The sequence below is a fragment of the Lethenteron reissneri genome, chromosome 17 (genome assembly GCF_015708825.2).
Source record: "Lethenteron reissneri isolate LAM-NWPU_2019-01 chromosome 17, ASM1570882v1, whole genome shotgun sequence".
NCBI classification, from domain to species: domain Eukaryota; kingdom Metazoa; phylum Chordata; class Hyperoartia; order Petromyzontiformes; family Petromyzontidae; genus Lethenteron; species Lethenteron reissneri.
The window spans coordinates 8,903,536-8,920,959 of NC_083795.1; the positions used below are offsets into that span (position 1 = coordinate 8,903,536).

Below are 17,424 nucleotides of genomic sequence, written 5' to 3' on the forward strand. Positions count from 1 at the left end.
CAAAATGACTGCTATAAGTAAAAATTGTACTACAAGTAGGATACATTTATTTCCCGATGTACCATTAAAGACAATGCATATCCCTGTCTTGACAGACTTTGTGAAGCAACTCGACTACATTGTGATTCTCACTGCTTCACGATTTCGCGTGCCCCAGCGAGCAAGATAATTGGCACAGAAACTGTTTTAAAAGGTCAACCCATGACAGTCATAAACAATTTTCGCCTCTAAAGGGACCTATTTTCATTCTTCTCTTGGTTTAATGTTTTTTTTGTATAAGAACTGGCGAGTATTTTGCACCAAACTAGCATGTACAGTTTACTGTATATATATATGTTTCAGAATCATAATCGGGATTTATCCTGGACGAATCCGGTGAGCTATGAAGCTCTTTTTCATAGATGTCCAGTAGGGGTGGGTCAGCATATTATAACAAACAATTTTTCCTGTTGTATGGTGAAAGCACATTTATATGAACCTGCTTTAAAAAAAGAACATCAAGAAACAGCACATATCCTTCAGAAATATATAATTGCTATGTCCCTTTCTTATTAACTGGGACAGCTTTTTACGAAACATACAGCCTTAATGTTGGTGTCCCTACAACCGTTAATCACCAGAGGCAATCACCGAGTCTGGCTTCTTTATCCATGAATACACAGGCACTATTTATACACAAATCCCGTACTGCACAGGGATGCAGGCTTGGGAGCTTCTGGGAGTGAATACGCCACCACCTGTCTTCTGATTAAAAAAGAATTAGTATACAAACTGCAAAGATACATCAACTTTCTACTCTAAATGATGGCTCTGTCAATTGTTTAGCTCTGTTTATTTTTTGTCAGATGGAGTGGTGGTGCAGTGGTTAGCGTACTGCACAATGAACCTGATGACCACCTGAATTTTGTTCATGACCACAGCTAGCATCAGTTGTGAGTGATATTTGAACCGATCCTGAGCATCCCTTCCTACACTAATCTGCACTGACCGGCATGGTGAAGTATGATATAGCAACCCCCATGACTTTCACAGCATGGGAAGACCTTCATACCGTCGTGGATTTACAAATGCTCTAAATTATAATATTATGTGTTTTGTGTGTCACATGTATTGCATTCATTATAACACCTGCCATATATTGCTTGCTAAGTATACCATAGAGACAAAGACAAAGATCCCCTGTATAGCCTGTAATTTACTGTTGGGGCAAGTGCTGTTAGCGAGCACCTATGAAGGCCAGAACGGCACACGAGGGGGTGGGTGGTCAGCACACCACGCCCGGCCGCCTTTGTCTCCCCAGTGACGATGTTTACACACCTGCACCAGATACTCATTTGAGGCTGAGTTGACCTAGGGGAGGCCCAGGATCGGTTCAGATAATCGTCACTGATTTTGGCCGTGAGCAAGAATCGAACTCGGGTCGCCAGGTTCGTAGCGCAGCACACTAACCGTAACACTACCGCTCCCCATTTCTCACCATAAGTGTCCCATATATAACCATATACAGCCATCACTGTGTCCATGTGAATTCATATTGAGGCATTCGATCCTCTTTGCAATTCAGTACTGGGAGTTTATGTGTAATGCATGAATTGCTGTGGTCTCTATAGTTTTAATTTATGTAACTAGCTTTTTTTGCCCGTCCAAGGACGGGTGTATATTGCAGTAAATCTGAAATATTCAATGTAAAAATTGTTCAGCTCATGATTATTAATGAGGGGGGGGGGGGGGGGTTTGCCCCATGTGGAGTGACGTCACCCCCTCATGGTTATTGTGGAGGGGTGCGGCATGTGGAGTGACGTCACCCCCTCATGGTTATTGTGGAGGGGTGCGGCATGTGGAGTGACGTCACCCCCTCATGGTTATTGTGGAGGGGTGCGGCATGTGGAGTGACGTCACCCGCTAATGGTTATTGTGGAGGGGGGCCTCTTTTGTTGTGACGTCACGCACGGATGTAGCACTGTGTTGCGTAGATGTATTTTTGACCGTCGCTTTCTGTTAAGTAACGTCATATTTGAAGCGACTTTGCATAATAAATTATTTAATTCAGCTCGACCTTCCTCTGCGTTAGTGTGAAAAATCCCCCCACTCATGAATATTAATGAGGGGGGTGGGCCTCATGTGGAGTGACGTCACGCGAGGGAGGCCTCGTGGAGGTGACGTCACGTGCGGGACGGACAGACATTTCTGGATGATTATTGTAGGTAATACAGCCCTTGCATTGCAATGCATCCAACACTGTTGGTAGGATTGCTGAGTAGTCTAAGCCTTGTACATGAGCGTTCTAGATATACACAAAAACAACAACACAGTAGCCTGCCTTAACCCTATGCAGTGTCCTGCACCGTACACAAAATAGTCTGTCAAACATTAACAGGAAAACACTCGGTTCTACGTGCAGAGGACAAAATGTATGCGAAAAAATATATAAAATGTCAAGAGGCAATATACAGTTTAACAAGTAAAGAAAGACATTGAATTCTGGGTGAGCCACAGCTATCGGCAGACTAAACAAAGTAGAATGTCATTGTACAGATAACACGGACACACATCGCTCTTCCTCAAACGACTCCCAATTATTCTCGAATTGTAAACTCGAATCGATCACCATCACATCAGTAATGAGCCTGTTTTGATTGAGCTCAAGCAAATCCAATTGAAGAAGAAGACGAGAAAAAAAATCCCTCCCCATGTTTTAATTCCCGCGAACAAAGGGGAGATTTACGCGAGAAATTAAGACCGCTAAAAGTTGTTATTTCAAAGGAGTAATTTTCACATTCGTGAGATGACAATCATAGTACTCTAAACGACCTTCATGTTTTCCAGAAATGAATTAAGCCCCCAGAAATTATGTCTTTGTTTGAATTTTTTTTTTACAAAGGCTGCTTGAGCAGCACAGATGTCGGTTGGATTCAATTCATACAAGAACACAATAGGTATTTCATGTCAGAGACCGCATATAATGTGCTGACAGATATTCAAAGAATATATTTTCCACTTTTCATTTCGAAGGCAGGTCTTCTAGTAACTTTTGGATTGGGAAAAAAAACTTTCTATCAAAAATTACATTTCTTTTTTGTATTTTAATCAAATAGAATGCTGTTCCTTTCCCAAACATACTATTTTATTGACACAGTACTGAAGGCAGCATTTCACTTTGTTACAAGTTATTATTCAATCTATAGTTAGTTAAATTGACAATTCAAGGAACTGTTGATTTTATTGTAGTAATGGTCATCACAGTCTTTTAAAAAACTTCGCACTAGTGATGATATGGCATTTGCAACAGTGCACAAGCACGAACACGCAATACATTCATCAATGGCACCACCGCATGAAGAATGGCCATTTCCCAAAACGCCGTCGATTCTGCATTCCCTTTGATTTTCCTTTCCTCTTCAGTGCAAAATAATTGACGAACACTTTGATTTCCCGATTTATGTAAGTTTCACACGATATTCTCGTAATCTTGCACAACAATGGGAAGGTTTTTATTTTTTACGATCGCCGTAGATGGCGGAAAAAAAGAAACAAAAGGTGAAACCATGAGGGGTTTACCTGCACAAAGACGTAGTGGTTCTCAACGAGAAGCGAGTTCTGGTCGATGGCTCCAGGAAAGGGCGAGAAGAGGGCCGCGTCGGTGCAGTTTGAAATGGGACAAGTCACGTAGTAAAATTCTGAAAGCACAACAACAGGAGCAATATGCGAATTCTCTCGTTTTCACAGAGCAATCCACCCGGCACATGATGATGATATCTCTGCGAAGTGAACAGATTTTCAATGGCATGAATAACACATGCCATTTATGGCACAGATATTATGGCAATTTAACACTGAAGTACTTTTATAATCTGCAGTGTACATTAATTAATGTGTGTCTCACTTAACCTTCAGGATGCAATTAGAATATCTATGTATGTTGAACTTCTTTTGCACTGTACGCAGCCAACCGTGCTAATCGGACGTTCAGTATGTTGTGGAAATGACTCAGAGCATATCTGCAATGGTGCATTAGTGATGCTGATAATGCTTAAAGAATGGAAATGCTCAGTAACAAATGCCTCTTAGAGGCCAAACCAAAGCAATTGAAAGCCAGAACCTGCAGCACAATAACCGTTCCGTTTTTTAACGAACGATGCAAAATTAATTTTAGTAAATGGACAATGCCATGCATTTTGCAGCAGAATGTTTGATTCTGATACGTTTCTCTGACTCGATATTCAATAGATGCTATTGATGGTAGAGCACTGTGCTGCTTGAATAATGAAACAATTAATTAACAGATGGAGCTTGACAGAATCGGAGAAGTATTCGCAGGCTGTGTCTTTTCGTTGCTAGTTTTTAATTTGAAACAACAACAACACATAAAAACCCACAAGGGCCACACTGTGGGAAGCTGAGGTGACACACAATGGCAGAGGCCTCTCGTAATTTTGTGGGACTCTCATTGCAGCGCTGCAGGTGATGCTGCACCTGCGCTTAACTCCCTTGACAAACAAACACGGCCCCACAAGTAACTTCTCTGACCGTGTCCAACATTTACAATGAGAAGGATTTGAAAATACTGCACGAATGAGATTATTATTCTTGGTTCTTTCGGTAAAGTCACGTAGAATGGAAATAAAAAAATAAAAAAAATGAAACTATTAAATTCTCACGACCTTTCGATTGCAACACAAGCAATCATTATCAGGTGTGAAAACCACAGCAAGAAAATTTGAAAAAAGTGGCGTTTTTTTCTTAATATTAGCACCACCGCCACTTTTTTCAAATTTTCTTGCTGTGGTTTTCACACCTGATGATGATTGCTTGTGTTGCAATCGAAACGTCGTGAGAATTTTTTTGTTTTATTTATATTATTTTATTATTTCCCTTCTACGCGACTTTACCGAAAGAACCAAGAATATGAATCCCTGCAGTCGAAATTCCCTGCAAATCGAAATTGAATGAGATTGTGTTTATTTTGTACCTCATAGTTACGCTATCCTCCGGTATGGTTTTGCCGATATTGTTGCTGGTACATTTTGTCAGAAAGTACGACAAATATACCAGATAATAATGCCCTCGCAGCTCAAGATTTGTTTTCTGAGAGTGATAGCAAGCACGCCATTCCTAACGTATGAGCAACAATATCCACCTACCACCATCTGCGCCTTGTACCTCCATGTGCACGAGCTCATGATCCTTGTCGATATCAGGAACAGCCCTGCGAGCCGACGAAATGAGAGGAATACAACCTCCATATTTACATTGACATATCTGTTCAAAGCACAGCAATAAACATGTTATGATAAATGTGCACGATTTTTCTTACCAGTAATATCGGCCATCTGACACCCGTTCTTGCAACAAATGCCAGTCTCTTCCGAGTTCCATTGACACGTACAGCTGGATTGTTTATAAAAGGCAAGAAAAGGTTTCAGAGCCAATAGTACAAATGCTGTGGTGTACATATTACTAGCTACCGATGACACCTAGAAATAAATATCAATTCTACTGAAACATGAACGGAATATATAATCGCTCACAATTCTTTGTTTTAGTGTTCTATCTCATGGGATGTAATCGAGCATGTGATGAAAGTGGCAATAGTCTGAATATGAGTGGGTTTACAGTGGAGTAACTCAACTGGACAATCTAGATTTTACAGCTAAAATATACTCCACTCAGAGTCTTTTCAAATATGAATGATATTAGTACAACTATAAAGGGAATTGTAAAATAAAATGAAAAATGTTTCACCAACTTAATGTTGGGCTTATTTTTAAGTCTTAAAAGTCATATTAATACATCAGGCATCTAATGGAATGGGAAGACTTGCATTACAGACTACTGGACTGAAAAAATAAAATATCAAGACTACATAAAAGGAGGCCTTTATCCAGCAGTTGACTAACAAAGGGATGCAAATTGTTATTATGTATAGAAACAGAATGCGCCATGACAGCATGGTGAATAGATCACTGCAATTTTTACTTGAACAGCTCAGTGACCACAAAGGTAACGGTGCAGCTCTGCAATTTCTCACTCACACCACAGCTGGTGGAAAGGGCCTCTGCGAGAGGGAGCTCTAGGTGCAGCCCCTCTGGAGGCTATTTTGGCCTACTCTTCCACGTTCCCTAAAGCGAATGAGTGTGCCCCAACTTTGCCCGCCGCAGTATGTGACCTGTCCATCGAATAACTATGTGCTCACAGTGGCAGTTAGACGTGTGACTGCAGCACCCACAGACCTTTCCATCCTGGCTGTAGGCCAGCAACCAGTCTTCCATGTGCGGGTGGAAGAGGAGGCTCTGCAGGCTGAAGGTCACTCGTGTCCTCTGAAAGCTGGCCCCTTCATCCAGGCTCACGTGTAGGCTCCTCTCCACGTGGGGTTCGTTCACCAGTATGATCTGCAAGAGAGGAGCGACACACATGTTGTCTTAAACCTAAGCCCCAAGGGCCAAATTTTTTTTTATCACAGATGTACAAGCGTTTAAAATGGATCCACATGGTCTGCCTCCAAGTGTGTACAGAAAACATACACGCACACACTGATTGTGACATGTGCGCCCATGCATCTATATACAAACTATTGTGACTGGAAGCATTAGCATTATTCTGTCTGTATGTCGAACTTCTTTCGCACCATACGTAGCCAACCGGAGGTGCGGGGGAAGGACAACAAACTGAACACAAAAAGTAGTTCTATAGAATTTAATTATCAATCGATATTTAAAAGTGTATAGCTCCGGTGGCTTCCTAATATCGGAAGGAAGAGCATTCCAGACGGCCGAAAAAGCGCATCTGGAAGCTCGCAATGCTAGCCAAAAGCAGCTGCGAGGATGACCGGAGCCATATTTCATGACGCTGGATAGTACAGGTCACTGGAAAATATTCATTACAGTTTTTAAAATGTACACTGTATGATTGTAAATTGTAAATTTGTTTATATACATTTATTATTCATTATTGCTTTCATTATTTGTTGTTCAATGTTCGTATATTGATATAAAATTTTAATACGTTAGATGTTTTAACAATTACTTTGCATGTTTATTGTAGCACTCTGTTATCCACGTTTCCTTAAATGAAGAGACTTTGATTTAAAGCTTTCGTGACTGCAGGGATTCATCTTCTTGGTTCTTTCGGTAAAGTCACGTAGAAGGGAAGTAATAAAATAATATAAATAAAAATAAAACATAATAAAATTATGTTTATTATGTTTTATTTTTATTATTTTATTACTTCCCTTCTACGTGACTTTACCGAAAGAACCAAGAAGATGAAGAGACTTTGATTTAATTGTAATCTCCGCTTAAATAAAGAAATAACAGCATATGATGCATATTTCTCCCTATTGTATATATTACATTTACTCTACTTAGCCAGTTAAGAGCTCATTGAAATTCATGAACTTCATTCCAATAGAACTGTGGCCAACTTTAACTTCATTGTGAGAGTTATTGATTCATGTTGCTGTATTTGCGGGAAAGTTAATATTTTGTAACTGAGGCTTTGCCATCAGCACACAATGACCTACTTTTCCAGTCAATACCTCACGGTGTCGACCATCCAACAGTAATTATTACAGCAGCAGGACCCTAACCATTAAATCAATACAAATTCGCTCAACGGTGAAACACACTGACCACTAGCCTAACCAGCTGCTCTCACCCAGCAGAATCACAACAACAACAACAATAATGCGTTTGTTTATCCAAGAAAGTCTCACTGAGTCTTAACTTTTCTATGAGCGTCCTGCATTGGCATGTTTGACCCATTTGATATTTTGATGTGTTTGTTATTTGTGAAGAAAACCTGAGTTCCCGAATAAAATCCATCCATACTCGGCCGTAACACGCAAGGCTCAGCACAGAATGATTTAAGAATCCACGTGCTGTATTGCCATCTCCTGACCACCGTCACAGCCCAGTGCATGTGTGCTATTCCAATCCTCCCCTCCAAAGCATTGCCTCAACGCCTGTCTCATTTACTCAATAGGCAAATTTATTTTTAACTGACTATATACAAACGAACAAAACTATCCACATTCACTACCAACACTACCTCCCAACAGAATCATGTATTATAGGCTGATGTTTCAGGCAATGGTCCTTTAGCACATCACATTCTGTGCTCTGCAGAAGGGCAATTGCCTGAAATGTCAGCCTCCTGACTATCTTTGGTTTGTACTTGCTCATGCTGGCAATTCTCACATATATATTTCTACGTAGAGTATATTCTATGTTCTCTATATGATTCGGTGACACAGTCGTTAGCGCACTGCACTAGGAACCAAGTGTCCTGAGTTCGATTCCCAACCATGCCTAACATCAGTGACGAGTGATATCTAAACTGGTCCTGGGCACCCCCTTCACGAACCCACACTGGCCAGCATGGTGATGCATGGCCAATACATCCCTATAACCTGTACTACATGAGAAGGCCTGTGCGCAGCAGTGGGTTGACATAGGGCTTCAACTTATGGGTATTATATAATCACAACTTCGCAAGTGGAAATAATCTATGAGTAAAGCACTTGGAAGATAAATACTGCTGTAATTGCCAACAACGCTCCGGCAGACAAATGGCACGCAAATGCAGAGGCACAGACAAAGGGACACATATATCCATAAATCAATGCAGGCTTGCAAAGGGCTTGGAGTGCACATAGACAAAACCGCGGACAAAAGAAATAATGCTATATCTGTGAGAAAGACTAATTTGGGTGACTCTCCGTATCTAAAGAGGTTGGAGATTCTAATTAATGAGAGCGTCAGCAGAACTGCTGCAAGTGGCATTAATCAATGCTTCCAAAATCCGCCTTCGAGCATTGTTTTACATCTCGACTGGTGCTGGGGACCTGAGCACGCAGCTCTAACAAGGCGCACCATTTGCATTTTCATTAATTTTGTTCAACTGACAACGTCGAAGCATGGGAACCATGCGACCTTCCAGGGCGTTTTACTTCAAATGCTGAAAGGTTTTTTTTTTTAAAGAAAAAAGGATACACTGAAATGTCCATAAAGATAAATCATTAAACCAAAATAAAAACATTTTAAAAAATTAGGTTATGACTCAAATGAACCTTTGCAATATAAGACATTATTGTAAACATTATATGGAATAAGTAAAAAGAAACTAGGCGAAATTTGTAATGGCAAATGTTATGACTTGTAATAAAAAGGGACCAATGAACGATTAAAATGTTTTGAATTAAGTAAAAAAACATTACAAAATCCAAAATAAATCTACATGATTCAATTCATGATGCAATATGGCTCATTTCTTTGCAGCCATTCCAAATCCACTAATGGATGAGGGCCTCCTCATGTGATGGGGTGTTTTTTTGCCCCATACTTCACCATTATGGTCAGTGCAGGTTGGTCAAGGGGTGGGACTGGTTTCAACATCGCTTTCCACTTATGTTAGCCATGGCCAGGAACCAAACTCACGGGGTTCATACTGCAGTATACTAACTACTCTACTACCGCTCCAAAATGTTGGTGTATGAGCATCAACGACATTTCAGGAAAACCTACTAATGCAGTGGTGCTCAACACCAGATAATTGGTATGGCATGGAGCATTGACAGATGCAGTCTGCTCTATATTTGTTCATGCCTTTTGTCAGCCGAACCACTCATTCTCACCATAATTCACTTTTAGGGAGAAACCAATTTTATGCTAACAATTGATATTAACTTTAGAACGTTAATGAAGCTTCCAGCTGCCTAAACAAGGTCTGACAAGCTAAACGTCAGCCAGTTATTCAAATGCATGAGGCAATTAGATAATGTGGAGTAATTTTGTTTCTGACATTGGAATTTTAGAGAAAATGTGGTAGACATCAAATGTTGTTTGATATTCAGTTATAAAAAAAAATCAAAGACAAATTTTAATAATGCAGTCAATATAATTTGAAGCAAAGAAAATATTAGTAAATGCTCCATAGATCAATTCTATGAACATCCAGGAGGAATCGCTATATATCCCTTTGGCACAACACTAACAAAACATCGTTGAGTAATGTTTCTGCAGTCTAATTAAGGTATATGAAAAATGCTTTTTTGTTTATTCCTTAGACCGCTTCTGGACAGCTAAAATGCAGAAAGTATATTTCCTTACTGTTAGTTGTCATGTTCTTAAAGTTTGTTACATAACAGAAATTACGGTGAAAATCATAATATATTAGTAATAATGAATTTTTCAATCGTATGATAGAAAACTACAAATACATTTTTTATTATTATTTGATTTTGTTAAGATAGCTCTATAACATAAGCATGAAGGTAATCACATAAATAAATCATACGTGATTTAATAACTCATAATGTGACAATTTCTTTATTCTATATATTAAAGAGTTTTTTCAATCTCATGTTTGAAAAAATATAAAGATTACTTCTTGTGAAATGATCCTGTTATATCCAATCTAAAATCTGTGATGTTTTGTTAAAATGCTCAACACATGAACAACACATCTTCAAGAATGTCAGTGGTGTATGGTACTTGCTAGCAAGGCACATTTAAAAGAAATTGCATTAAAATAGAATGACCCAAAGGACATTAACCTGTCACATGCAGCATACACAACCTCTGCTTTGAACAAATCGTAATGGAAAATTTTCCTCTGAATGCAAATAAGCTGTCACTGTATTCACACTTTACAAAAGCTGCTATTTTGGACGGGAGTTACGAAAAAATAACCACAGGACTCATTTGCTGCTTTCCTCAAGGGGTGATGCATTGAAAAATCAATTACACATTAATGACCTCTCCTGAGGAAACCACTGCTCAAAGCTTGTGAAGATTTTTTTTTTACCTCATTGTCCACAGCCTGAATTTTAATACTTCTTTGTAATTTTTCAACGCAAGGTGTTAGCGATATGTGTGTGGAGTTGCAGCGGAGTGGTTAGCGCACTGTGCTACGAGCGCGCTTCTGTGAGTTCGATTCCCGGCCTGACTTACATCAGTGGCGAGTGACTTGTGAACCAGTACTAGGCCACCGCTCTCCCCTGCTTCACCAACCCCACGTCGACCAGTTTTGAAAAGTATGGCCAAACAATGCCCATGACCAACAGAGCATGGGGAGACCATCCATTGGCAAATATCTTTAAGTTATCAAATATTATTATTTGTAATATACAGTATCGTGTGGTAATTGTTATTGATGTTTCATGACAAAACTACATACTAATGTCTGGTAAAATGTATAAATAGGGCCTTCAACAATGTTGTCCGAAAACCAAATAAATTTTTTTAAAAATACGTACAAAATTATACGTTCTTACAATATAACATTTTCACACATATCTTGTCGACATTTCACGAGGCCAACTAAAAACAATGATGAAAATGATAAAGCACAGATACATTAAAAAATAGTATCGATCTTGTAATGGCAATCATAACTGAATATTAAAAATATATTATTCAAGGTTGTCCAATTTATTTCCTCAACTCAAGTAATTTATTTTCCCGAGGTAAAAGCACTCTTTGTATTCAGTTTCGCACCAAAAAATCGTCTCCCTCTTATTCGTATTTTCTCCCTTGAGAAAGTATGGCTGAAGGTTCTGCGTAAATGTTTTTTTACAGAAGTCATGTATTTTATTTCAAAGGTCTACAAAAAAGACGAAATGTTCTTGCTGATTTAATTCACAATTGTGCAAAGTATGCCTATAGCTGGCTCTGTTGAAAGCTTTTAAAAACCAAAATGTTCGGAATACGTAGAAACTACATGCGCTGGCTAACCCCTTCTAGTCCACGGAACAGCCAAACCTGCATGGTGGAAATATGCAATAATGTCTCATCGACTGTGCACACATTTTAATCGCATTATCCAACACCTACAAAAACGTAGCAGCCAGATCATTCACATTCAATTCTCGACACCAAATCAGGACTTTGTGCTGTAATTTTCTGTGATTATGCTACGTAGGATTATTAAGCCGTGTAATTGCATTGTCCGTGGCTCAGCATACATTTGAATGGATTAGCTTTCCAAAGGCTGCAAAAAAATGAGTAAGTGTATATAATCGCAAAGGGAACAATTAGAACTCGACCCATGGGTAAATTTATTAGAGTTGATGTGTCCAGCTATCGACAGGAAAACCTGTGGGACACACTCGTCACGTATGCACGACGTCGAGTCAAACGCATCCATCAATGTGCCACGTCTGCCTGGGGGTGCACACACACAGAGCAACTTGTACACGCAAGGGTAACAGACATAAAACTACAAGACATCGCAATATACGACTACTGGGGGTGAATTGCGTTTTCATCAAAATTATAGAGTACAATTTATCAAGGAATGAATGGAAGAACAGAAGAAGCCTTAATTGAATATGCTCACACGGTGTTAAATGACAGACTACCGCTGGCATGCAACAATCAAACACATACGGCACGCCTCTACTGCATCCCTGCCAACCCATTCGGTTTACTCCGTATTCTTGTACAGGGGAATTGAGTTTTGAGGTCCATACAGCGTACAGCCGTTTCAATAGGGCAACATTTTTGTTGTTGTCTATTTGTTTGTGGTTCTCCCTTGTGATGGGACGTTGTAAGATGAACGTTGAGATTTATAAGGGCACGGGGTGACCAACAATGTCTGAATTGGTCTGTAATAAGGTAGGGGCACTGATACGGGGTTGACAGGTATTCAACTGTTTAAACACAGATTTGAAGCTTTCGTGACTGCAAGGATTCATATTCTTAGGTTTTTTTCGGTAAAGTCACGTAGGTAAAAAAATTCTAATTAAAATTAATAAAAGAAAAAATACACGACGTTTCGGAGGCAACACAAGCTTCCGTCTTCAGGTGGAACCGTCACAACCTTACCATAATAATAAAAAAAGGGGGCCTGTCCTGGCTCATCCGCCCCCTCAACCAGTATATATACGGGGTAGTATCTCTTGGAATTTCTCATTTACTTGATACAGCAAGCGTGCTGTGACGGTTCCACCTGAAGACGGAAGCTTGTGTTACCTCCGAAACGTCGTGATTTTTTATTTTATTTTTATTTTAATTTACTTTTATTAATTTTAATTAAATTTTTTTACCTACGTCACTTTACCGAAAAAACCGAAGAATATGTTTAAACACAGTAAGCGTGTTTTATGTTACGCACAAAATAAAATAAAAACTTAGCAGATTAAATGCCTTGGATTGCAATTTTCTTTATTGGGGGGGCTTGGATTAAGGGAGAGGTGTAGTACTTTCTCTGCACGTTTACGTAACTATTTATCTTGCGGATCGAGCGTGCAAGGATAGCCGCAAGGCAAACGTGAGAAGCAGCGGCAGCTCAAGAGACAGCTGCGGAAGATTCGCGCAGATGATCGACCACGTGTCATCTGCTTTGCATTCTGCGAGCGCAAGCCACGTGTTGTGTTGGAGCGGTCAGCGCGACGCTGCGCTACGAACCCGGGGTCCCGAGTTCGATTCTCGCTCAGGGCCAACACCGCCAGTGACAATTATTTGAGCCGGTCCTGGGCCGCCCCTAGGCCGACTCGGCCTCAAATGAGTGCCCGGTTGCGGTGTGTAAACATCGCCACTGGGGGAGACAAAGGCGGTCGGGCGTGGTGCTGGGCCACCCATCCTCCACGTGTGCCGTGCCGGCCTTCATAGGTGCTACTCGCTAACAGCACTTGCCCCAACAGTCTGTTTCGGCTACACGTGGGGGTGGGTGTCTTGCACCAGCGCCACGGCACCCAGTCAACGTAGCAATGAGAAACGCGGCTCACGATTTACATCACAGGCTCAGCACCCCCTCCCCTGGGGGGGCCCTCTGCGTTCACACCAAAGCTACACCGTCTCAAAACGGGAACGTAATTATGACTGCCTCCTGGTGGTTTTCGCGCTCGCAGAATGCTTGCCGTCAGTTCCCGGGGAATGTTAGGCAGCAGGCGGTGAAGATATTATTATTATCATCGTGAAATTTCGGTTGGAGTAATTTAAAATGTTGGTTGCAACTTAACAGAACACGATAACGACATCAACGTATACATTACGTTCTCTCTGGCATTGTAACAAAACGGATAATATTCATTCCAAATGTGTGTCTATCTTCACGACTTGAACAAGAATTTCAGTTATTAATTATAACAACAGGGAGTGGTGGCGTAGTGATTCCCATACTGTGCTATGCCGAGGCGATCTGAATTCGATTTCAGCACACAACGAGCATCAGTGACGAGTAACATCCTAACCAACCCGCACTCACCAGAATGGTGAAGTATGGTGAAACAACCCTCATACCCAACATGGCCTGGGGAGGTCTTCATTGAGTAGAGGGTTCACAATGAAATGTAAATTAACATGACTTTGTAATTGGCTACAACATGCACATGTACCTTATTTAAATTATTCATGATGCTGCAAAATGCCGTACACATAGTTGAGCACACACACACAAGCCCCAAACACAGACACACAGATATGAACATTGTGACATAGGTGTGACAATTCGCCTCACGATTTGGAGACGCGGTTGGATTGAAGAATCCTGATTATTGTTTATATTTCGGTCAATGTCGTGACCTCAAGTGACAGGAGAAGTCACACACTCCAAGTCAAGAGCAACAACGGCATGGCACCATTGGAACCTCATTTTCCAGTAGCAAAATGATAATTGGTTTTTTACCCTTTTATCTGGCAACAAAACTGACACCTTTTTTTTTACAAGGAGTCATGTTTGCATTGACCACAATACCTGCAGTCGGAATGCAAACAAAAAACATAACTCTGATAATGTATGGACCAGATGACGCCAAAAGGCGCCAATAGGCGTCATCTGGTCCAACACCATGTGAGACTAGGCTCTAAGGAAGGCTGTCACGGGTGTGGACCAATCAATTTCAAGGACAGTGCATACATCATCAGAGTTATGTTTTTTGTTTGCATTCCGACTGCAGGTATTGTGGTCAATGCAAACATGACTCCTTGTAAAAAAAAGTGTCAGTTTTGTTGCCAGATAAAAGGGTAAAAAACCAATTACCAACGGCATGGCAGCCAAAGGAGGGAACACCTAATGAGACGTCATGGGAGCGATGTAATGATGAGATGGGCTCGTTGCAGGAGCTAGAAGGACTGTGGCATTGCAGGACTGTGAGGGACGGCAATGACTTTGTTAGAGGCCTTCATCCAACAGTGGATAGATCATGGCTGCTGACGATGAGATGAATAAATAAAATATTTGATTCATACGCACGCAATTCGACGGATGTATCACGAGTGTTAAAATATGTTTATACTATTAATCGACACATCGTTATACACGCAACGCAAGACACAAAGACAAATGCAACACCCAGGGCAGCAATAACACAAGCCAATGGACGTGGTGCATTGTGTCAGTGTTGTCAAGAGCAATGGCCAAAAGAGGAAAACTAAATTATAAAGGGGAAGAAAAAGGGAAGAGGGAGAGAGAAAATGAGATGGATTCAAATCACGAGACCTGTCCTGCACACTCGCCTAGGTTAGGGAGTCATGAGGCAAGCTTTTTAAAGCACAGACGCTTTCAGAAGTACACTTAAAAACAGCAAATGCGATGTGATCCGCTGTCTTCGAGCTCTCCTGGGAATGCGACCGCATCTGATGCTCAGTTACAGAACAGCACCGAAGGTTCAAACAAAATCAATCTCGCACACACCACGATGCACACGCAACTTGCAAGCCTGCAGCAACCCACCGAACGAACAGTTCCATGCTGCAGGTCATAGCAGCAAAAGCATTTGCTCGTGCTTACTTTAATAAGTGACAAGAAGGAAAAAATATAATCTCATATTGGCGATTCTTATTCAAGTATAGCAATGCAAGTCAAAGGAGCAAAACTGCAGCCTTAAGGGATTCCAAGTGTTGCAATATGCACATAAACTACACGACTGGCATTATACTAGGGTCTGTGTAGGATTTTGTAAAATAATAGAAAATGTTCAAGGTAGTATATACTGTACAAGTATATATTACCATAAAGTAGTATGTACAAGTATATACTACTTCAAATTATTCATATACACAAATAAGGCATGTAAAAAAGGATGTAGTTTTTCGTACAATTGCATCGCTGTGGTAAATATTTCAACAGGATATATCAATGCAACATTGTACATGTGTTCTTTTTTTTTTAGGAAACCACAACTCAGTTGCAGTTGCCGTTGTGACATTACCAACGTGCAATATGAAACCCATAGGATACATTCCTGAAATCTATACAAAGCCATTCCAGAAATGCAGAAAACAACATCATTATAACCAAAGCAGCATGTTTAATTTTTTTCCAAATTAGTTTTCAGGCTGCATTACTGTAAAAAAAAATTAGGCCAACACCAGCTGATAAATTGTTCACAATTTTTTTTCATCAGCTCCGATAATTGCACGTCCAATTGCGAGCTCACATTTGTGGGCAAGTGTCAGTAACCGTAACAAGTACCATCTCTAATTCTAGTGAGCTATGAGTGCATTTTAATGGTTGCTTAAATGTTACATGTAGCACTGCAGGGCTGACGTCGTGGCAATGGAAGTGTGAAATATACATTCTCATTTTGCAACCGTAAGAGCCTCCAAACAGACCTTAAAATCAATGGCCTTTGCAGTGCCCCTAGGGTATTTGCAGTGAGCACCGCTATCTCCATTTATGCGCAGTACAAAATACCATGTAGAGATATATGCGAATTGCATTTGACGAAAGGGGAATATAATGAAAAGAGATTTTAGGCATCCGTGCTGGTAATTGTACCGATTTTTTATTGGATGGGTGTAACTAGTAACACCCTGGGGCATTGACACACACAGCAAGAGTCCCAGAGTGTTACGACCACCTCTCTCCACCCACCGTGCCCTGCTGTGACCCAGAGAAACAAAGCAGAATTGTGATACCATTGCCCCATCTCCTCTGTGCCATGAACAGACTATTATCCTTCAGAGTTCAGACGCAATCTGCTGACGGATTGCAGAGTAAAAAAGAACACAGTGTGTTATTCACAAAGGCTCAATCTTAGCAGTAACACCCATCCAACCAACCTTTAACAAATATTACAATAAAGCCATCATGTGAGTTTTAGCACATTTAAGAACCTTATGAAAAATGGGATCATAACAAAAGGATTTTTGTCGCGCAATTTTTACGAACCAAAATATGGAACCTTTACCCGTTTCCGTAACTTACTGATATTACACTAATTCTGTAAAGAACGAAGTTTGCAACAATTACACGTGACTATAAAACACACGAGCAGCTTAATTTACAGGCTCATAAACCCTATCTCCCAGTGGAAATAAACTGCCATTCGCATCTCAACTTTTTTGATTGACTGGGAACACATTTTTTCCAGTTGACGTTTCAGGTGCCATTAAGCATCAGCAATTGCGGAAACCCATCGGTGGCCGACAGTGGCACGCTGCAAATCACGGGCGCGAGGCCTCCGACTCTCACACGTGCCAG

General features: G+C 40.5%; 1 protein-coding gene across 2 annotated transcripts in view; it reads right to left on the bottom strand.

Moving 5' to 3' along the window:
* The window catches only part of LOC133343439 (VPS10 domain-containing receptor SorCS2-like), an 81,254-nt gene that overhangs the window by 30,076 nt on the left and 33,754 nt on the right, over positions 1-17,424 (bottom strand). For both annotated transcript variants that reach the window (XM_061553057.1, XM_061553056.1), the window contains exons 4-7: positions 6,231-6,389; positions 5,315-5,388; positions 5,142-5,206; positions 3,559-3,677 (exon numbers count right to left, since the gene is read on the bottom strand). In XM_061553057.1, coding sequence (XP_061409041.1) covers positions 3,559-3,677; positions 5,142-5,206; positions 5,315-5,388; positions 6,231-6,389 — 417 coding nt within the window. The remainder of the gene's footprint in view (positions 1-3,558; positions 3,678-5,141; positions 5,207-5,314; positions 5,389-6,230; positions 6,390-17,424) is intronic.